This window comes from Hipposideros armiger, unplaced genomic scaffold (genome assembly GCF_001890085.2).
Source record: "Hipposideros armiger isolate ML-2016 unplaced genomic scaffold, ASM189008v1 scaffold_253, whole genome shotgun sequence".
NCBI lineage: Eukaryota > Metazoa > Chordata > Mammalia > Chiroptera > Hipposideridae > Hipposideros > Hipposideros armiger.
Window position 1 is genome coordinate 332,816 of NW_017731603.1, and position 22,756 is coordinate 355,571.

Sequence of the window (22,756 nt, forward strand, 5' to 3'; positions counted from 1 at the left end):
TTTCAGAACTCAAGGCTCTATGACCTTGGGGATGTTATTAAACCTCTCTGAGTGATCCTATGACCTCCTAGGGTGATGGAAGATGAAAGAGATGCTGTGTGGAAGACTCTTTGCATAGGGCCCAGCAACAGAGCTCAGAAATGTATTAAAACATTTTCTACACACAGTCCGATGCCCTGGGGCCACCACCTGCTCTGAACTGGGACAAGCCCGTGGCTGTCTCTGCGCCTGTTTCCTCCTTGAAAGGCACTTCCCGCCTTGAAGGCAAACTCCTTCTGTCCAGAGCTGCCCTGCATTCAGGGTCCCTGACAGGCTGTTCCCTCAACCAGGAGTCCCCTTTCCTGTGGCCACCTGTGGAAACCCTGCAGACTCCTGGTGCCATCTGGGCCCTGGGATGACATTCCCTTTATCCCCTGCTTGGGCAAACAATGCATTTCCTGCAGTGGCGCTCTGCTGCATTTATCAGGGAGATAGTAACACCCCGGACTGTAGCACGAACGCCGAGCCAGCAGTGTCACCCAGGGGCGTCTAGAGTATCTGCACCATTGTGGGGCATGTCACGCTCTGTGCTGCCCCTGGTGGTAGCTGTCGGGAATGCCCCCTCCCACCTGAAAATGGGTAGTGGCCTAGTAACGTTCTTAAAGGACTCTTGGGAAGGCTTCCTGGCCTCAAGTAGCCCCTGCCCCCAGATCTTTCCTTATTGCCTGGAATCCTCCCGTGGCGAGTCATCTTTGCTCTTGTCGCATCCTGTTCCCCATGCTAGAGCGCCTGGGGACAGGTCACCACCATTCTGCTGAGCTGAGCTCTCCCTTCTCTATCTGTAGTCATCAATTAAGAACTTAGGGAGCAGAGGTCAGGTTTGTAAAAGGAATGAAGGAAGGGCCTAGGTGGAGTGGCTAAGAAACCCCATGTCCCTGTTTTATGGTATTCACAGGCCCCAAGGAAACGCAAAACCACTGAGGGAAGCCATGACTTGTTCATTTGCTTCTTTAGTCAACCAGCATTTATTTACTAAGAATCTCCAGGGGCTGGCCAGGGCAGGTGATGGGAAAGGAAATTCACAAGAACCAGCCCCGGCCTGTGATGTTGGGAGGGGCTGTAGGAGTGACGAACAAAGTTTTTTTTTTTTTTAAGATTTTTATTGGGGAATTGGGGAATGGGAACAGTGCTGGGGAATTAGGGGAAGGGGAACAGACAAGTTGCTGTCCTTTTGTTCTTCAGTCCAGTTGTAGAGGACGTCGCTTCACTGGCCCAAGTTGGCACCATCATTGCGCTCTTCCTGGGCGAGGCAGATCAGTCGCCGGCTTCTGGACGGCCGCTCACTGCGGCTGCTGGCCCCTCACGCTGGCTGCTGGCTACACACGGTAGCCCACGGCAACCCACTGCCACAGGGGCTGCAGCCCATGCCGTCGCCGGCAACCCACGGCAGCCCAGCTCCAGGTCGAGCTGCTGTTCAGCATCTTAGCTGTAGAGGGCAGTGTCACCGGCCCTCATATGTGGGATCCGAACCGGGGCCCTCTGGCATCCCAAGCCAGTCCCCAACCATCGCACCACTTGGCTGGCCCAGGCCTCGGCTCTTTTAATGGCCTTTCTCATACACCCCTCCCGCACAGGTCCTGGGAAACCTGGCTGCCTGGGTCTCCTTGGCCCTTCCCAAGCTCCCAGTAACTGTCACTAATTCTCTGATGCTTGCTCCTGAACAAGATGATTTGGAAGGAAGACCTAAGTGCCTTCCAAATTCAAAGAAACATATTTATACTGGTGAGGGACAGTAGAGACGTGCTCCACTCACACTGAGGACGGGGCATTTAGACCACCGAAATCAACTTTTATACTGTGTTTCTTTAAAAATTTATAACAAATTCGCTATTTTTGTGAACTGAAATTTTCAGGAAATACTCACTAAAGACCCTAGTAGTGCTTGAGGGTGTGATACCTCTGGAAACATTCCCCCTTAATGTATAGATGCAAATCTGCATCACCAGTCCCCAATGTGTTAAATCCTCAAGTGCTAGGTAGCCATTTGTTCTGCTTATGAACGGGCCGTCTGGTTAGAAACAAGGTCCAGAGAAAGGAGCACCAGAGTCCTGGCCCGGGGGCCACCTTCCTCCTCCAGGCCGTAGTTTCTTGATCGTAGGTTGTAGGCCCCCCACCCCTGGAGTCCACAGCTTATCACTTCCATCTCAGGCAGCGGGACCAGGGGCTCTTTGACAAGCTGCATCCTGTCCAGAGGGGCAGACCTCTCTGGGGAAGGTGCAGCTGGGGACAGCTGAGGAGTCCTGATTGGCCCAAGGCACTGCATCAAGTGAACAGCGGCCGGTCCTTCCCAAAGGCAGTGCGAGCCCAGCCTGGGTGGCTACCGCCTCTTCGCTGCCCCCACCCTGTCCTCCCAATGGGCCAAGAGGTTTTCTGAGTATCCCGGTGACGCCTGAGGAAATTACCAGGTCGCTGGCTGCCTCCGGGGCTCCAGGTTCACACAGAATCCAGGCTGCCCTGCCAGCTCCTTCTCTCGGCCTGGCACCCTGCATGTGACATGCCACAATGCTGATACCCTTTTATCAGGGTAGCCACCTCACTATGGGTGAACTCGTCTCCTCCAAAGGAGCTGACTCCCTCCACTATCTCTGCCTCTCTGGCCAGCCCCTGGACCTTGGGGGAGCAGTCTGACACTTGACAAGATGGGGTGGGGGAAAATCTTGGTCTGGGAAGCACCCTTCCCTTGCAGGGGGTGAAGGAGGTGCCAGGAGTGCTGGGCGAGGAGCCAGGACCCCACATGCCTGCCCCAATCCAGGTGCTGTCACCAAGTGGCTTCAGGCCAGTCCTTTCCTCTCTGGTGTCAGCCTCCTCACCTGTGAATGGAAACTTCAGGTCTTGTGATCACCCAGAGCCTTGCTTGTTAGGGTGTTGCGCCTTTGGCAGGGCATGGGGACCAGAAATCCACCGTTGTGTTGGGCAAGAACCTCAGCGAAGTATGGGGACAGGAAGGGCAGTTAGGCAGAGTGCAGGTCCGGGCAATATTCAGGGCGAGGTGGGGTGGTGGGAGGAGGAAGTCACAGAGAAGATCCAAGTGGCCGTTGACCTACCAAGATTGACCTGGTGCCCTCATAGCCGCAGCGTCCACCTTGCCACTGTCCCCAAGATCCTGGGTGTCACTTGTGATGGACCCTGGACTTATATTGTGGCAAGGGCGGGGAACCTGGACAGTACCATGCTGGGAGTCAGGGTGCCAGGCCCAGTCCAGGTAGGAGGCAGAACACAGGTACAGGTAAGAGTGTTATTCCCCAAGCTCTTCCAGCCTCAAAGTCCTCTAAACCAGCGGTTCTCAACCTGTGGGTCGCGACCCCTTTGGGGGTCAAACAACCTTTTCACAGGGGTCGCCTAAGACCATCGGAAAACAAAAAGATATTTTCATTACGATTCATAACAGTAGCAAAATTACAGTTATAGAGTAGCGACGAAAGTAATTTTATGGTTGGGGGTCACCACAACATGAGGAACTGTATTAAAGGGTTGCAGCATCAGGAAGGTTGAGAACCGCTGCTCTAATGGGTTCATGGAAGGGCAAGGATAGATGACAACATCCTTGGAGCCCTTAGCCCAGTCCGTTCACTGTACAAATGGGGAAACCGCTGGGCCGGGAGGGCTAAGGACTCACCCAAGGCCACCCAGTGTGCCAGGGTGGGTCTCTGCCTCCTGGCTCAGAGCTGCTTCTGCTCCTCAGTCCTACTGAGTCCCTGCTCACACTGGGGAACCATGCACACCCTACTCGGGTCAGCTGGCTGTCCCTGCTGACTCCACTGAGGTCACAGGTCAAGCAAGAGGGGGGTGAGGGTCTACTTTGGAGCTTGGGGAGATACAAGGCTAGGTAGGGAGCCCCTGAGGTATGGGCTACCCTCACCCTTTTGGCCCTTCCTTGGCACACCTGGCTTGACCTGCCCACTGAGGCAGCCCAGATGTAGGTTTTCAGGGAGCAGCGTGGAGGCCAGGGTGGGGCAAACTGTACAAGTGCCCCTGACATGTTCCTTTGGACCCTTCCCAGGCTCGGGGGTCGGACAGACCTAGGACCCAGTCTCGGTGACATTGCCTATGAACTGGTCAGTAATGCTGGGCTGGGATGAAAACAGTGTGGGGACCAAATGAGCCGCTGCAGGGGCCACAGATGGAAGCGTCAGTCTCCAAGCCTTTCCTCAGAGCTTGAGATTCTCTTTGTCCCCAGCGCCCAGTGCACTGACCATGAAGCAGGCAGAGCACAGACCGGCAGAAGCCAGTTGACATGAGGCTGTGGGCGCACAACTGGTCCCAGGATGAAGACGGGAAGATGGGAATGCAAGTGTCAGGGAAGTGGCCTGTGCCAGGCGCTCCTTGCTGCCCTCCAGGGACTTTCTGAAAGGCCTCCTGCGACTCCAGTGGCGATCTCGAGTTGGGTTGGCATGAGCTGCTGAGTCCCCAGGAAGAAGATGGGCCCATTTATTTGGGTCATTTGCCCAAAGTTCCTGGCCTGGAGCGCACTTCATGGAAGGGAAGAGGAAGATTATGAGCAGGGGCAGCAGGGGGATGGGGTAGGGTGACCACAGGGCAGAGAGGGGTCATCGAAGGGCTGCCTGTGCCAGCGTGCCTGCTCCTGTGCCCAGGCCCCGGCCCCTGCTGCTGTCCTCCCTCCAGCCCACACCCCACGAGCGTAAGCACGCAGGAGCACAAGGCAGTATGCTGATCAAGGAAGTCAGAATAAAATCACTTCTTTTATTTCCAAGAAATGTAGGTCTGGGGAAGCAACATGATAAAAATTAAGATCAGTTCCCTGTGGATCTATCCGCCATGGGAGGGACAGCAGCAGAGCCTCAAAGGTGTGTCACACTCGGTGCTGGTCCCTCCTGGCTGGCCAGAGCTGGGGGACGAGAAGCCCTCTCCCAAAGGCTCCCACTCGGAGCCTGTTCCTGCCCCACCCTCCCTGGAAGCTAAATATTGGTTAGTGGGTTAGGCTTCCAAACGCAGTAGCTCTAGATCCTTCCCAGGGCAGCGGACTCCCCTCCTGTCCTTCTCACTTTCCTGTGCCCTCAGCTCCTGGCCTCCAGCCCCAATTCCTAGTCACACTTCCCACTTGGAACTCGTTAGGTCCCCGCCCATCCACCAGCTCCTCAGAGTCACCGCCTCTGGGGTTCCCTCCCTCTCTGTCCCCACTGCCCTCCAGTGACAGTCAGGGCCACATTAGCCTCAGTGAGCGAGCCTGGCTCAGCCGGCCGTGGGGCCTGGGGGAGGCCAGGAGAGGCAGGTGGTCAAAGAGAGATTGTCAAAGGCCCAGCCCCATCATCAGAAGGTATCCTGTAGCAAAAGTTTATAAAACCAGTGAACGACACAAGCGCGGAAGACAGCGAGAGGGCCTGTCCACACTGGCAGCCCCAACATGGCTGCCTGGCAGGTAACAGGGCATTTTGGAGAAGGGTCTGATTGCTCTAGAATCTTAGGCTTCCCAACTAGGACAAACATCTGAAAGGGGGTAGGAAGTGGGGCTGAGCCTCCAGGCCGGCTGGCCCCCCAACCTGACCCTTGCCTCTGTGGCACCCACCTGTGGGACTGTCCCCTTGGACCTAAGTTAACAGGCTCCAGAGGTGGGATAGGGTGGAAGGTGGTGGGATGGAACTGCACAAGCCCTGGGTCAGAGGCCTCCAGTGGGGCGAGGAGGACCTTCCCCTGGGCCCTGAGGTCTGAGCCAGCTGCATTACAAGCAGAGAGAGCCTGGAATCAGGGCCGGGGCCTGGACAGTTTTAGAAAAAATGGCACCTGCAGGGAGGCCCTAAGTACCGATCCCAGCGGAGGGAAGGGAACCAGGTACAAAAAGCACCTCCCTACAAGAGGACAGACCATGGGCACCATCAGGGAGGGTAGAGCCAGGGCCAGGGAGTCATTTGCCCAGCTAGGACCCAGTCCCACGAAACCCAAGAGCATCTGAGGGGAAATAACAGGGAGGAGTGTGAGGCCTGGGGGCCAGGCTGCAAGGGGGGTCTAGGCATGTCTGTGGACCTTCGGTCTAGCAGGTGTTTTGGGCAGGGATGGAGCCATCTCTCCGTGCTCCTGGGGGAAGGAACTGACAGAGGGCAGGCCTCAGGAGGGACGGTGTTGGAGGGCGAAGTGAAGGGAAAACGGAGGAAAACAGGAGAAAGATCAAAGATGGGGCCTGTGAGCCAGCACATAGCCCAGCCTCATGGACACCCCTTAGAACGAAAACCCATCCCTCCCTTTGGCCATCACCCCCACCGGCTCCCCCTTCCCCGTGGGCGCCCGAGGGCTGCAGCTTCATTTGTGGAGGTAGGCGTCCAGCCATAGCTCCCCAGACTTCTTCAAGGACCTGGGAGGAAAGGGATGGGACAGTCGGGGACCAGGTGGGGAGGGGCCAGGGAGCCCTAGCGAGTGGGCGGGCTGGGGAGGCCATGCGGGGGGCACAGGTGCTTCCTCTTAGCCCTCACCCAGGGGTTGCCAGCTCAGGGCTCCCCAAGAGACCCCCCCTGGAGAAGGACACAGGGAAGGTCCTCATCCTGCTCAAAGCGAGAAACCGGGCAATTCCAAGTAATGGAGGTGCCAGCAGGGCTCGGCCTTTCTTGCCATTGCCACCGTCTCCACCATGGATAGTGTCAGCTTTGTGCCTCTGCGTCTCCTCCCTGTGCCCCAGGGGCCTCAAGGGGCCCCAGCAGCTGTGGGCTATCCCCTTACCTGACGATGTCCTGCAAGGCCCTCAGCAACGGCTTCTCCTGGTACTGGATGCCATGCTTGGCACACAGAGACTTTACCAGTGGGGCGACCTTGTGGTAGTTGTGCCGGGGCATGGTAGGGAAGAGGCTGGGGAGAGCATGGGAGCCAGTGTGAGGAAGCCTCCGCCTCCTCTCATAGCCCACACAGAGACTGGCTGGGGCCCAGGGAGACCCTGTCCACAGCTCTCCCTGTGTGCCTACTGGCACGTGGGGGAGGGGCAGGTTTTGGTGGAGGATTGTTTGTGGATGGGTGTGCTTGTGCTCTGGGGACTGGAAAGAAATTGGATGGCTAGAGACAGAAAGTCTTGTTTTTCTAAAACAAGAAAGAGCAGGGTGAGGAGATAGGAGGGGATGAGAGAAAAAAGAACAGCAACCAGGGGTGAGGTGAGGATAAAGGGCAGCAGGGGTAGTAGAGGTCTGGGGGCACAGCCCCTCAGCTATCAGTTCCAGGAAAGCTATCTAACTTAGCTGGGTCTCAGTTTCCCTGTCAATAAAATGGGATCAATCACCCTGCCCTGCCAGGCTCACAGGATCAAGGAGATGCTGGTGCAAGCTCTCTGTAACTACAAGTGATGGGATGACTGTCACAGTGAGTGTGTGGCACAGGGAGCCCCACCCTGGCCTCAGCGGGGCTGGCTGCGGAACATGCTCTAGGGCTGCGGGGTGGGAGAATCTCACCAGGGGGAAGAGAGAGGGAGCCCCCAAACGCTGCCCTCTGCTCAGATGGGGCAGGTGGCCGCTCCCTCCCACTGTATGTGACCTGCCTGCCCCCGGACCCATCTGCACCCGCACTCACTGGTGCTCAATCTGGAAGTTGAGGTGACCGCTGAACCAGTCATTAAAGAAGGATTGTTCCACATTGCAGGTGGCTGCCAGCTGTGCAGGGAAGAGGGAATGAGTGGCCATGAGTAAAAGAACAAAGGGCCTCGTCTCCTTCCCATAAGGCCCAGCCTTAAACAAAGCCTCAGGGCCACCCCTCCCCTCCGTGTCACACCATTCTGCCAGGAGTCCTCAGCCCACCCAGATACCCCACAGGTCCCTCCCAAAGAGCCCTGCTACCCTTTCTTGCTTAGCCCTGTGCCTACCAGCAGCAGAACGACACAGGCAGCCCCAGGGAAGCCCAGCACAGTGCTGGTCCACGGGGCAGCCAAGTTTCTGGGGGCTGAGGACATGGACACAGGTCCCTGGTCACCAGCTTGGAATGCCCTCACCTGGCTACTGAACCAGTCGCGGTAGGGCTCTCGGTCAATCTCCATGACGATGTGATTCATCTGCGTGACCCACACAAACCAGTGGCTCTCCAGGAACCTGGGAGAGAGGGCAGCTCAGCGCTGGAGCCCCAGCCAGCTTGGTCTCCACAGGGCCCGGCCACGGTGGGAACAGCGCCTCCCTCCCAACTCCATGTGGCCCAGGGCAGGTGCAGGGTGTACAGAGATGCCAGGACGTGAGGCCCAGGGCAGGAAGTGGGGACCTCTGAGCCTTTCCTCATGGTGCCCTCGCATCCAAGTCCCCATCAACACCAGTGCTCGGGTGCCCAGGGATTAACCAGCAAAGCTCAGGCACCTGATAACGTTGAGGAGAAGGACGGCTCCGAGTACACCATAGAAAGGGATGTAGGTGATGAAGAAACGGGCATAGTAGCTGATGGCCCAGGCCAAGTCCTGCCGAGAGAAACACAATTAGAGGTAGGGCAGCCCCGCCCTACCTGGCACTGTGTCCTGACCACAGGTGTGCACACAGCACCTCACATGCCTTGCTAGGCAAAGGTGTCCCCAACTGGCCTCTCAGGAGTTGGGCAGCTTGCACAGGGTTTGTGTTTCTAAGAAAATGCTGAGTGTTTTGGCAGCAGGAAGGGAGCTATGTGCTCTGCCCTCAAGGAAAGAAATAGGGATGGGGACCAAGGGACATCAGCTGAAGGACAGCCATGGGAAGGGGCCAGAGGTCAGCAGCCCTTTCTTGGTCCCAGGGATTCTAACCGTGCACCCCCAGCCCAACACCCTGCAGGCTCACGAATAGCTCTGCGGCCCTGTCTGTACTCATCTGCACCTGGGAACTTCTTTCTCGACACTCACTCTAGCATGACAGTATGGGAGGACCAAGGCCAGGGACACTGTCCATGCCCACCTCAGGGCCTTCCCAGTGGCCTCTGACACAGCTGGGCCTCTTTCCACACCTGATTCTCCTGCCCCCTCTTTGATCCACTCTCCCTTCCTGCCCCTCACTGGGGCGGTAACAGGGTCCTGAGTTAGCAGGTCTCACTTCCTGGGCAAACGCCTCCCTGCTGCTGCGCCACCCTCCATAAGTAACCTTGCCGGCAGTCTCTCTACCTCCTCTCTGCCACCCAAGTCCAGTGCCTCAGCTGGACCACAGCAGGCGACTCTCAGTGGTTTCCTGCTGTCCCTCGTGCACCCATGGCAAAAGAGGGACCTTCTTAACACCAATCAGACCACATCTCTCCCCTGCGAAGCCTCCCACCTTACCCAGAGTAGCCCACAGAGCTCTGAGGGGTTGGGGACACCTGTCCTCAGCCACCTCAGGGCCTTTGTACTGACTGTTTCCTCTGCCAGGAATGCTCATGCAGTAGCTGGACTTCCCCCTTCACTTCTCCTCCCTAGAGCCTTGGCAGGGTAGTGCTCAGAGCACACGCTCCAGGTCAGGCTGCCGGCACTAATTCCAGCCCTACCAGTGGCTCTGTGTAGCTGCAGGTGATTTACTTAGCTGTGCCTCAGTTGCCCCACCTGCAGGACAAGGAAGAGAACCTCCCACAAGGTTCCACATGGCTGGAATGTATGTTGCAACAACAAGAAAGCCCACAGTATCAGCTCTAATGTCTCCAGTCAGGCCCCTGCACCACAGAGATCTTCTAAGCATGCAAACTGGACCATGCCACCGCCATCCTCAAAGCCATCACTGACCTCCTCCCACGCCGGGGAACAAAGGATAAAATCCAGTCCCTGGGCAGGATGCATGGGCCCTTCACATGCCTGCCCACTGACCTGCCCTCATCTGCAGCCAGTCTCCCGACCTACGTGCGCCCGGCCAGGTTGTGCTCTGACTCGTTGCGGGCTGTGTCCGGGCTGTATCTGCCTGGAGGCTGCCTCTCTCCCCTTATCTGCTCAGCAAACTCATCCTTCAACCCAGCTCTGTTCAGTTAAGCGCCACAAACATTCAGTGAATGCCTTCTCTGTGTTAGGGGCTGAGTCAGGTGATGGGAGCAAAAGGAAGCCGTTCAGAAGCCTGGTATCTGGAAGGACAGGCTTATAAGGAGGGTCCTTCAATATCACATGGTACAGGACAGACGGTTAAGGGGACAATGGGAACATGGGGTCCCAAGTCCACGTGCCTCAGCTGGACCACAGCAGGAGCCTCCCATTGGTCTCCTGCTCTCCCTTGTGCAGCCATCGCAACCCTGGGATTTAAGGAAGGCCTCCATTATGAGGTGGTGCCTGAGCTGGGCTGGCACACGCCAGAGGTCAGCCAAGTAGGAAGGACATCCACGAAGAGGCAAGGATACAAAGAAAAGCCCAGGCAGGCGAGACTGCAGAGGGTGTGTGCTGAGTTACTGTTTACCACTGATTATATGTTTCATATTCTCCAGTACAAGTGCTCGAGGTGGGGGTGAGGGACCACGGGCAGTGGAGAACTACTGAGAGCTTGAAACCACAGAACACGGTCTCATCTGAATTTTCAAATATAATAGATCCCTGCCAACTGGAGATGCAGAGACTGGGTTCTTTTCAGTAGCTCGGGCGTGAAATGATCGAAGCCCCAGCCAGGACCCACAGCACTCATGAGGAGGTGACAGATTCCAGAACTATCTGGGAGGCAGAGGCATCCGTGACAATGCATTTGGGGACTTCTTGTTCATGAGGAATCTAAGCTGGTCCCCGGTGTCAGTGCCATCCGGTGAATAGGGAAACGGGCCGGGGGCAGCTGGGAAGGGGCTGGAGAAGGAAGAGTCTGAAGGGCCAGCTGTGGGCTCAGGGCAAGACCTCAGGACCAACGTGATTGTCTTCAAGGCGGTGAGGGAGCAAACGTCACGAGTTCCGCTCCTACTTTTCATCACATTCATTTTAACTTCTTTTTCGTGTGCATGCAGCACAGTAGTGAGTCCATATATATTAATGAGGGTGTGTGCGTACTGATTTATTTTTGTGCAGAGTGATCCATGACCAAGGGGCCACTGGTATCGGGGGGCTGTGATGAAGATGCAGGGAAGCAGAGAGGTGGAGGGGAACCAGCAGAGGGGACTTGGAGGCCAACAGGGAGAATTTCAGGAGGGAGCGGGTAGTGGTGTCAGATACAGTGAACCCCCTGCGAGGTGAGGCCTGGGATGTGGCCACTGGCAATGCTACCAGAGCGGTAAAAGCCTCCCTCCTCTATGCTCTGAGAGTGTATTAACCCTTCTTCGCCAGGCCAGGGTTTCGTAGGCTCCACACGGGTAATATTTAGGGCTGGATAATTCTTAGTTGTGGTGGGCTGGTCCTGTGCATGATAGGATGTTTAGCTATGTCCCTGGCTAGGTGCCCCCTAGATGCCAGTAGCACTCTGCTCCCTCTCCCAGAGTTGTGACAATCAAAAATGTCTCCAGATATTGCCAAAAGTCCCACCAGAATGGTTCCCATTGAGGACCACTACCCCAGGTCACACCTCAGCTGGCTGTAAATCGGAAGACCACAGCACAGGGCATGCCTCAACCCACACCACATGGTCATGAGCCCCTGAGGGGGTGCCAAGTCTAGGAGCAGTCGGGAGGTCCGGCCTTCCCACCCAACCTAAACTCTATTTCCACGTGGGCTCCCCACACTGCCAGGAGAGTCCTAAAAGGCCTGAGTGGACCGATCAAATTTCCCTGGCTCTGCCATCTGTTCCCGTTCAGGTACTAGTCTGATTTCCTTTCCTGCTGTCCCTATTTCATTGCTTTGTTCCTTAGGGAACAAACACAGTAGAAAAAGATTAAATATTCATGTCAGGAGTCATCTGCCAGAAACGCAGATCAAAATACCCCCAGCAGCATCACCTGACCCAGCACAGAAGGTCTCACATTCCTTTTCAGCCGTGACTCCCTCCAGGGCCCAGGTGAGCCCCGTGCAAAGGTTCAAACAGCAGTCACCGTAGGAGCAGGAGATGTGAGTTCAAATTCTTACCACTTAGCCTGATGCAGAAACTCTGTCCCTCCAGCCCATTCCTGCCTTGTTGGTGAACCAGGGTTAAATAACATAACGTAGGTGGCAGTGCTCAACTGTTCCTGGATGACAGTTGAAGTACTGATGAAATGCTCACTTTGGGGCACAAGCATGTCCTAGAAGTGAGTCGTACAGGTTGTAGCAGCTCAGGGCGGGCAAACACTGCCAGAGTCACGCCTCCTCCCCAACCTCTGAGTCCAGTCCTGGCCTCTCGGCCGAATCAACAGGCACGATGGCCCCTTTACCAGTATTTTCAAAGACAGGGTGTAAGACAAGTGCTTCGCGGCCCTTAAAATGCTATACAAATACAAGATATTGTTATTTGAGAGAGACTAGTGGCTGAAGTGTGAAAGGGAGGGTCCAGGATGTGGCAGCAGGAGGCCTGGGTTCCAGAGCCCGACCCACTCCTTGGTGTCACCTTGGGCAAGTCCCAAACTCTCAGTCTCAATATCTTCATTTATGAAACTGCGTTTAAATTAAAAAAAAAATTAAAAAAAAGACCAGCGATAACTACTAAGTTCACTGTCACGGTGAACCCCGGTTTGCCCAAAGTGGGCTCTGCCTACGGTACATGCTCCACCCAGGTCATTCCCCTGTGGGTATATTATCCTCTTCAGCAAAATCACATCTGCACATCTACAGAAAGCCAAGGATGGCCTCGCACACCGGGCACACTATTAGCCCCTCTCCAGGGTCCCTTTCTCTCTCTGGGGGAAGAATCCGGAGATTCCCCCAAGCCTGGTGTTACGCGCTGGGCTGTGTCCCCTAAAACGCATATGTTGCAGTCCTAACCCCCAGGACCTCACAACGTGATCTAATTTGGAGACAGGGTCTCAGCAGCTGTAATTGGTTAAGATGAGGTCATTAGGGTGGGCCCCAACACACTATGACCAGCGTCCTTATAAAAAGTGAAAATTGGGACACAGACAGACATGCACTAGGGGAAGACGATGTGAAGAGACGCGCAGAAAAGATGGTGGCCATCCACAAGCCAAGGAGAGAGGCCTGGACCAGACCCTTCCTCATAGCCTCAGGAGGACCAACCCCGGCCATACCTCCACTTGGACTTCCAGCCCCCAGACTGTGAGACAATACAATTCCATTGTTCACAGAACTGACATGCAGTCTATGGTACTTTATTATGCGGCCGTAGCAAACTAATACACCTGTGGTCTCAGCTATCGCCAGGCTGCTCTCCATTTACCAACCAGAGTGCTGTGCGGCCTAGTTCATGAGTCTTAGGGGCTGCAAGAGGACACGGGAGGCTGATGGCTAGAACAGAGCTGTGGGTGAGTGGGTCGAGTTTGGCTCTTCCCATGTTGTCTTCAGGAACTTTCTGAGCGGGTTCTACAAAGTCAGTGGCTCCCCAGTGGACCCCCTGTGTGTGTGTGTGTGTGTGTGTGTGTGTGTGTGTATTCAGGGATCGTTAGGAGTGGGGTGCAATGGCCTCTTGGGTTCTGGCAGCCTCAGAGCAGGTCTTTTCCTGAGAGTGACAAGGCACCCCCAGAGGAGATGCCTAGGGTCCCACAGAGGCACGTGGGGGCACAATGCAGGCCCCCTGGGCCCAATGGCCTGGACACCCTCCTTCCCACACCCCCAGGCCAGGGGCGCCCCTTGACTCACCACCCAGTCTTTGCGAACGATCATGGTCATGATGATCTGGTACTGGAAGTACATGGGGATGAGCAGCGGCGGCCCGACTGCAAGGGAGAGAGCAGAGGTGCTTAGTAGGCCTCCTGTCCCACCCCGTCCGGGCTGGAAGGTGGGGAGGAGCTGCAGCTAGGACACTGAGTGTGGCGCCCAGCTCTGCAGCTCACGGGCAGAGGCAGCCGGGAGCCCTGGTGCCGCCCGAGGGCGCTGGGAGCAGACAGCACCCCCAGTCCACCCCGCACCCCCAGTCCCCCCCTCACCCAGGGATCACGGAGCGTGTGTTTGACTCTCCGGGCATCTGTGACCCGTCAGTAGGATGAACCAGGAGGGTTCTGAATGGGGCGGTTTCTTTGGCCCCTCTTTTTCTAGTAGGTTTAGGGTCACTTTCTGAGTCTGAAAAGGGTGTCTGCTGGGAGGAAGAGAAATGGCTGCTCTGGTGTGCAGGGGTCTGGGGTGAGGCTGTGGGGCACCCTAAGACTCACTCAGGAAGAAGTACTCGTGCTGGTGGTTGTAGGGCAGGTATTTCAGTTTCTTCTTGCCGTACTGAGGAGAGAGCAGAGACTGCGAGCACCCGGCACCCCTCGGGGCACAGGCTGCTGTGCCCTCCCCCGCCCACTCCACAGCCACCATCCCTCCCTCATGCTCAAGGGGCTCTGGCTGAGTGTGCCAGCCCCATGCTGTGTGCAGGCCTCAGCTCGTGCAGTCCCCCTCGAGCCCAGGAGCTGGCGTTTGTGAAGCTGAGGTTCAGGGTCAAGTCACTGCCCAAGGCCACACGAGAAGTAGGCCCAGCTGGGATCCGGACCTAAGAAAGCTGACTCAGATCCCATGTGACAGGCACCAAATAAATATTTGTTGAGTGAATGCACAAGTAAACAACTCACAAGGAGGCACAGGCACCCAGAGGGAGCATCTAAGCCAGTCTCCACCCCTTTGGGAGTGCGAAAAGCTGCTGGGTCACCCTGGGGAGCTCCCCGGGGTCCGCAGTGACCAAAATAACCCAAGTAAGGGTCTGGGAATTTGTCAAGAGTCATCAGGCTGGGAGAATCTATCTCTGTGGAGCCTCCTGCACTTTCTAAAAGCTAATCACTCTTCCCAGGGCACCAGCCCCCTCCCCATCTAAGCCAGCACCCCCTGGGCAGCCTGATGCCCTGATACTCCGAGAAGGGCCAGTTCTGGGACCCAGGCCTCTTCAGTGTACAAAGTTGCTCAGGCTACACTGAGCGTGAGCCAGTGGGGAAACCACAGCCCCATAGGGCCCCTGCAGCCCTTTAATTCTAAAGCCCAGCCCCCTGAGGACCAGCCCACCCTGCTCCTTGGAGACTGAGGCTCAAAGATTCTGCTTGCAGAGTGGCCATGCTAGGGGGCTGTGCGGAGAGCCCTGGCTAGGGCCGAGACCCTGCGCAGGTCACTCTGCCTGTCTGAGCCCCATTTGGCATCCACATAACTGGTTGTTAAGAAGAGCCAACGAGAAAGAACATGGGCATAAATACCAGGTGCTGACCCTGGGACACTGCCCCTCGGCCGCACCACTCCCCGCCCCCACCCCAAAGGCCAGAGCCACCCTCCTCCAACGGCGTCCATTCCCACTTATTGGTAGGAAGTCAAAGCGAGGTACATGGAGAGGGCCTGGATGCTGTCCAGGCTGATGTCCCCATTCTCCAGGTGAGAACAGAGAGAGGAGTGGTTATCAAACTCACAGGGAAGGTTTGTAGTCTCCTAAAAGGAGGGGGAACAAAGCCCAGCCTGTCCCCAGGACTCACATCCTGGCGCCAGTAGCCACGGTCACTACACACCCGGCAGAAGCACCACCAGAGTCAATCAATCCCTTAGTTCCATGTGGCCTCTTGCACCTCGGCAGGGGTCTCACTCGTCCCCAGAAAGTGTGTCCATTTGCTTGAAGACTGTTATTAAGGCCAGGACTGAGGCTGGCCTTGGAGAGGTCCCAGCCAGCGAGGCCTCAGAGGCAGCCTGGCACGATCTCTCAGCAGAGGTTGGGGGGCAGGGGGGGCAGGAGGAGGGATGGGGCCGCACTGGGGGTGTACCCCCTGAGTGGCCAGTCAGGGGGGAGTGAAGCTGCCTGGGGTTCCGGGGAGCATGTGGCCCACAGAACAAGCCCATGGTTCCTGTTCTTACTTCCTCCAGAAGCCAGGAAGGAGGCCCACAGGCCCGGCCTATGTGCGCAGGCTTCTCCGGGCCTGGACGGAGCCCTTCCCACCGCATCTCTGCCCTATAGGTCACCCCAGGGGACGGCCCCGGGCTCAGAAGACCCTCTCCGGGCTCGTCAGTCTCTATACACTAAGGCTTCATGAGCCCAGGCAGGTTGACAGAGACCAAAGGGCCCCTATAGAAGTACTTGGGGTGGCCAAACTGCTGGCAGGGGGCACTGGGGGATTGTTTTAAAGCTGCATTTGCACAGAAGCTCACTGTTTTCATTGATTTGTGGTGACTTTGAGGGGGGTGGGTAATAGAGATTACAGGAGCTGACACTCCCCCAGCTGCCCCAGGCCTGTGACCACTGCTGGCTCCCATGTGGGTCCCTTCAATGCTCCAGACTGACCTGTGGAGGGCTGATGGGTCCCTGCCCTGGACAGTGGCAGGCCTCTCACCAGCCCCTGAGGTTCCCAGGCTTAGGAAGGCCAAAGCTTGAGATTTGGAAACAACTGGTGATTTGAACAAATTGCTTCAACCCCTCAACCCCACCCCCCACCCCCACCATGAGCTTTGGGTTCCTCACTTGTCAAATGGAGGTATGACGGGTGCTTCATAGGGCTGTTGAAAGACCAGAGGATGAAGTGGACATGAAGTACTTTGGGAGCATGAAGGGAAGGTTAGTCACGGGGACACGTGCACGTGTGTGTGGTGACACACTGAAATGACACTGTCCATCTGTCCCCATCTTGAGTTAAGGCAAATGCAAGGCCATCTGTCAGGGTATGGCTGACCCACAACGTTAGTTTTCCTTTGAAAACCAGAAAGTACAACTGGTTTTCTGAGGCCACGCCCGGCGTGGGGCTGACTTTCTGGCTCTCAGCTGCACACGCTCAGTTCTTTGCTAACACCCAACCGTATAAATCATGGGCGCAGGGCAGGGAGGAAGAGGTATTTTAGAATGTTACCAAGCTAAGAGGCGGCTTCTCACTTCATCAGATCTCTGGAGAGCTCCAACAAACACATTTCCCTAGTGTCCACCAGGTGGTGGCCGTGGGCAGGGTCCCACAGGCCCCACAAACCCTGGCTTAGAGCCAGACAGCCTGGGTTTGGATGGTGGCGCTGCCTTTTCTTGCTGTAACCTTGAGCAAGTTATTGCATCTCTCTCAGCCTTAGTTGTTCCATGTATAAAATGGGTTTGTTTGTGGTGCTTGCCTTACAGTTAAGCAAGGACTGCATGCAGTGCTCAGCACTGCCAGGCCAGTGGAGTCACTAGGCACGTGTCTGTCTTCCTCCCCACTGGGGCCCCTCCCCCTTCTCCTCCAGGAGTGTCCTCACCACACACAGGTAGAAAGCTTGGGTGGTGGGGCTGTCAGAGGGGAGGTGCGGGGAAGACAGAGGGTGCTTTCACTCAGGCGAGGTACTGGTGGCTGGTTGTATCCAGACCCCAAGGAGATGGTGGCACACAGGGCTTGCTTTGACGAGTTCCCAAGCTGAGGCTAACAGAAGATGCAGGCCAGGGGCAGCTCTGCCAGCCCGGGTGGCCTGGCTTCCTGGAGGTCGACAACCCTTTGCCCCGGCCAGGCTGGCCCACCTATGCTCAGCCTCTCCATGGACCACAAGTCCTGTACTTGGAGTACAGGCTTGGATACCAAGGGCATGTGCAGGGGGTTTTTCAGCTTTGGAACAAAATGTCTGAGGAAGGACAAGGGCCTTCCTTGTCTGTTCAGGGGTGGGGGAGGGGAGCTGTCGCAAAGCCCAGACCCAGCCTCTGGGAACCTACAAACTCACTCACAGAGTGAGCAACACGGCCACATCAGACATGCGCAGCCTGGCAAGAACCCAGTCCACGGGTCCTGAAAGGAGGGCTATGGTCATTTCAAGGGAGGACTGGTCGCTTTGGCCTGTTCATGAAAGACTGCCTGAAGCAGGAAAGTTTGAGGGTCAGTGGTAGATAGGCTGAGGAGTGGGGAGGGCGTCCCTGATGGGCGGAAAAGCAGCATCTCAGGCAGGGAGGCAGAAACACTTACGGCTCTGAGAGCCCATTTATAGTGCTCCAGGGATAATGGCCTCACCATTACCCTCTATGATGTGGCAAAAAAAAACAAACAAAAAAAGGATGAGCAAAGTCAGACTGCTGATAGCACTGCTATTTAATACTGTTCTGGAAGCACCCATAATGCCATAAAACCCAAACCAGAACTAAGCTTTTAGAAAGAGACTAAATTTTCACTGTTTTCAAGGATATGATTGTCTCCCCAGGAAACGCAAGAGAATCAACTGAAAAGAAACTAGAAACACAGAGAGGCATAAGTGGACATTAGATAACTAGTCAAATATCAACAGCGTTCCTGACCACTGGAGAAACCACAATCACAATGACAAAAATAGAAAATATCTAGGATTAAATTGAAAAAGAAACATCTAAGAGACATAAAAAGAAAAGTATAAAACCCTTCCAAGAAATATGAAAGGAGACTTGAGTAAATAAAGACGCCTTATTCCTGGACAGAATGGCTGAATATAAAGATGTAAATTCTTTCTAGAAGGGGAAAGTCAGCCCACTACAAGCTTACAGTGAGTTATTAAGTGCCAAGGGTGAACCGCTATGACACCCAAGTCACCCAGACAGCGTCCCAGACCGGGCACTGAGGCAGACAGCTCAGACGGGGCGTTGGGCTTCAGGAGGAGATATGTGAAGGTAGATCACCTTCTTAGCCAAATCCCCTTTGGCAAAAGTTAAACATTCAAAAGTGAAATTATAAAACACTGAAGATAATATGTATGAAGAACTAAGTATAAAAGAAATGAAAGGACTCTCCAGGGTGGGGAAAGATGAATACATCTTGCTACATAAAACAAATAAAGAAGGCTCCTGGAAGTCAGAAACTAACTAGGAGAGGGGCTTCACTGCCGAGACCCCTGCTTTATCTCTGCATGCTGGGCAGCCCTTTGGAGCCACCTGGCTGGGCTGGTTTGTTTATCTGTGCTCAGAGATACGAGCCCTGGCCTCGTAGAGGCCAGAGGCTGGCTCAAGACCCGAGGTCTGGCTGCCCAGGGCCAGGTGGGTGGCCCTGGTATGGTATGTGGGCCTGACATGGTGGACGAGTGCCATCAGACCCATTGTCACCAGAGTCCCTTCCAGGGCAGAATGGCTCTGTGGACGCCAGGGAACAGCTCAACCAGGGACCCGGTAACAGCTGGCCTTTCCCCCATGAATGTGAGAGAGGATTTCACAGAGCACTATGGCCCTGGCCATGGTTTTTCAAATGCTGTTGGCAACTGAATTACCACATCCCCCAAACCTCCCACCCACCCTGTGCCCCAAAGCCAGCATTCGAGAAGTGTCTAGAGAGAGGAGGTGTTGGAAGAAGTTTCACTGGCCGCCAGTCAGAGAGCAGAGATGCCTTCTTGCCAGCGTTACTTGTGAGACTAGATCTTGTTGTTAGGGACACAGAGACTAATTGTCAGGACAGCCAACAGTTCTACAACACGAAGCCTCACCCAGAAAGGGAAGCCTTTGTCTCCACTTATCAGAAGGCCCCAAGTTAATCAGGTCCACTATTGAGGACCTCTAATCAAAACTAGCAAACTTTCCTAGAAGAACAATGCAAGCATGAAAAAACGCCAGCCTGGCCAGAGACTCCATGCTTCTAAGTTTTGGCTAATTTCCTCTGAATTGACGGTGTTACAGAAAGCCCATGCGTCTGCTCACATATGTGGACGTGAAACGGGAGAGAGCAGGTACAAACCAGAATTGGGGGAACAGGCTCTTTTCTCCTTGTTCCAAGCCTTGGATGCCAATGCTGCTCGGAATACAATGGAATTCATGACACTGCTTCTTACTGAGGTGCATGTGCCTCGCTTGGAGAAGGCTCACTGAGCCCCTACTCTGCGCCCCACTCTGTGATGCTAAGATCTGCATGAAAGCACCAGGGGTCTTCTCAACTTTGGTTTACATCATAAGTGGATCTCCAAAAAACAAAGCTCATGTAGTTTTTTTTTTTTTTTTGGTAAATTGAACTGTAACAGAAGCTGTCACAAAGAAGCTCCACTTAAAAAAAAAAGTGTTAAGTGAAGACATTCTTCATATGCATCGGGGGTGTTTTTATTAAAAGGAAATTAAGAATTAGCAACACCAAGTTGTCCTGTTTTAGAAAATAGAGTCAATTACGTTACGGTATAAAAATACAGCCGAGTACTGGACAGCCCCAGGCGGGGGCCAATGGACTTGGACTCTCGGAAAGAGGTCCGTGTTTGGTGAGGTGGCAAGTTGCAGAATAGCATATCTAAGTTTTAATTTTTGTTTTTGAAAAACAGATCTATGCGTGTTTATACACACATAGAAAATACACAGCACGTCGTGGACAGTGGTCACCCTCCAGGGCAAGACATCTGGGGCAACGGGGGGATGGTGGAGATAATAAGAGACTCTTAAATTGTCTATATTTCTGTGCCATTTAAATGCTTGTAACAGGTATGTTCTATATTTATAATAAAAAAGGTACTAATATTAAAATAAGGCAGTGTGGCAGAGTGGAAGGGCATGGCTAGCCGTCAGACCTAGGACCTCCTCATCCTAGATTGGCCACTAACTGTGACCCTGAACCCACCTCCTCCTGCTGCTAAGCCTCGCTTTGTCATCTTATATTAGTGAAGCAGGTTGGACCAGACCATGCCAAGAGTCGAGAGCTATGAATTTCCAAATAAGCTTTCCTTAAGCTGGCCTTTGGAGACCAAGCTTGAGTCCTGGAATTGTGCCTTCCTGCCAGCTGGAACCAGATTTCTTTCTCCCCTGGGAAGAAACAAGCCAGGAAATGTTCTTTCCCGGCTGGTGTGAGGGAGGGAGGGAGCCATCTAACGCTCTGATGAAGAGCTGCATCCATTTACTGACACGTGAGGCCATTCCATAAAAATCCCAGCTTCAATAATTCAGGGCGTCCAAGGGAAGTTCCCATGTAAACACCAGACACAGATGTATCTGGCTGAATGGTCACCTTATAAGATTCCTTCCCTGCTCCCCACTCAGGCCAAACACTTCCTATGTCAACAGGGTCCCCTCGTTGTACCTCAATAGGCTGCCATTTGCCCAGGACAAACACGTGCAGCATGTTCACATCAGGATCCTTCTGGAAGATGTTGGGCTTGGCGTGGTGCTGGAAGTGGCGATGGTTCCACCAGTTGGCGGAGGCACCCTGTGGAGGAAGAAATGGGGGTGAGCAGTGCAGTCTGCCGGGAGGACCTGAGCTCACCTGCGACAGGCCCTGTTCAGGACCTCCAGTTCTTAGCACCTCCAATATTCAAGGCTGACTTCTCCGTTACACACAAGGTGTCAGCCCGCGAAAGAAGGCAGCCCTGCCAGTACTGAGTCCAGACCGCTGCTCAGCCTGTGGCCAGGACTTCTGAGTGGAGTCAAGTCATTCCATCCTTCCGGGCCTGTTTCCCCCAATCGTAAGATGGTGACAGTGGGTGAAGAGTGCCAGCAATGCACTGCGTGGGCTGGTCTCTGCACTCCACCAACACCGGGTGTGGGCCTCCACACCCTCATCCTCTGCACATCTCCTGTGTGTCCGTGTTGTACAAAGAGAAGAGGCTTCAGGGACAGTAAGAAGTGGTCTTGGTGTGTACCCAAGAGGAATGAACATGTGGCCACACAAAACCTTGTACATGAATGTTCCAAGCAGCATTATTCAAAATAACCAAAACGTGAAAACATTCCATCAGTTGATAAATGGATAAGTAAAATGTGGTAGATCCGTACAAGGGAATGCTGTCTGGCCATCCCTTAAAAAGGAATGAAGTATTGACACGTGTTACAACATGGATGGACCTTGAAAACTTCATGCTATGTGAAAGAAGCCAGTCTCAAAGGACCACATGATTGTTATATGATTCTATTTATATGAAGATCTAGAATAGGGAAATCTAGAGACAGAAAGACCAGTGGCTGCCTAGGGGTAAGCTTGGGGGTGGGGTGGGGGGTGAGGTTGTCGAGAGGTGATGGTTAAGAGGCGTGGGGTTTCTTTTGGGATGATGAAGATGTCCCAAAGTTGATTGTGATGATGGTTTCGTAAATCTGAATATATTCATAAGTCATTGGTTTGTACACATTAAATGGGTGAACTGTATAGTATATGAATTATATCTCAATAAAGCTCTTAAACAAACAAGGGCCCAGGGAGTAGTTTGCAAGACACAGCCCAACAGCCAGACACGCTATGCACTAAGGGATAAGAACAGTCACATCATGCCTAGAAGGCATAGGCAGGACTGAATAAACAGTCGCTAAGCGCAGGTAGGAGCTTCCTGGTTCTAACATGCAAGTGTTATGACGCTAGGCAACCAGATGCACTACATGAGCTATTTATTTTCAGGGCACTAATTTCTGTCTCACCAGAAATTACATTTTGAGGGCACGTCCCTCCACAAAGTTCCCCCATGATGCACAGAGACAAACAAGAATCTCCTGGCTCTTGAGAATCAAGACTTCACTGGTGAGTGGTCGATGGGTCAGTCAATGCTTTGGCCACGGGTCTGGCCACCTACAAAAAAGCTTAACTGCTAAAACAAATATTGGACTTGGAACGTGCTTTTGGCACTAACACGTTCTCTGGTCACCAAGAGCCATGGGCAGGAATAGCTGTGAGCAGCTGTGACCTTCAGTGCTGACTTCAGGCCCAGGAAGCAGGTGGGCCTCAAAACCATCAAAGCAAAACGAAGTGTCAAGAGTGAGTTTAGAGGATTAAGGAATCAGATGACGCATAAGCCTTTCTAGCCAAAAGGAGCCAAATTCCTGGGAAGAATGAAATAGAAGTGTCTCTGACACAAAGAAATTAAGGGGCGAGGCACGTTATGAGTAAGCATGATGTTCTGAATACACCAATCAAGCGATGTCTGTTGAAAGAATAACTGGAGAAAAGGAAGATGGGCTGCAAACACCACAAGAATGAGAGTCAATGAGGTGAAGCCGTCCCCGTACTCGGATGGGATGTGAGGACAAACCATTTTTTTTTTTAAAGATTTTTTTTT

At 54.2% G+C, this 22,756-nt stretch overlaps 1 protein-coding gene across 1 annotated transcript in view; it reads right to left on the minus strand.

Annotated features, from left to right (window-relative positions):
- Nucleotides 1-4,720: 4,720 nt before the first annotated feature.
- Nucleotides 4,721-22,756, minus strand: part of FADS2 (fatty acid desaturase 2) — a 34,215-nt gene continuing 16,179 nt past the window's right edge. The window contains exons 5-12 of the mRNA XM_019655999.1: nucleotides 20,797-20,922; nucleotides 14,062-14,122; nucleotides 13,553-13,629; nucleotides 8,307-8,404; nucleotides 7,955-8,051; nucleotides 7,540-7,619; nucleotides 6,706-6,831; nucleotides 4,721-6,343 (exon numbers count right to left, since the gene is read on the minus strand). Of these exons, the coding sequence (XP_019511544.1) occupies nucleotides 6,292-6,343; nucleotides 6,706-6,831; nucleotides 7,540-7,619; nucleotides 7,955-8,051; nucleotides 8,307-8,404; nucleotides 13,553-13,629; nucleotides 14,062-14,122; nucleotides 20,797-20,922 (717 nt within the window). The 3' untranslated portion in view covers nucleotides 4,721-6,291. The remainder of the gene's footprint in view (nucleotides 6,344-6,705; nucleotides 6,832-7,539; nucleotides 7,620-7,954; nucleotides 8,052-8,306; nucleotides 8,405-13,552; nucleotides 13,630-14,061; nucleotides 14,123-20,796; nucleotides 20,923-22,756) is intronic.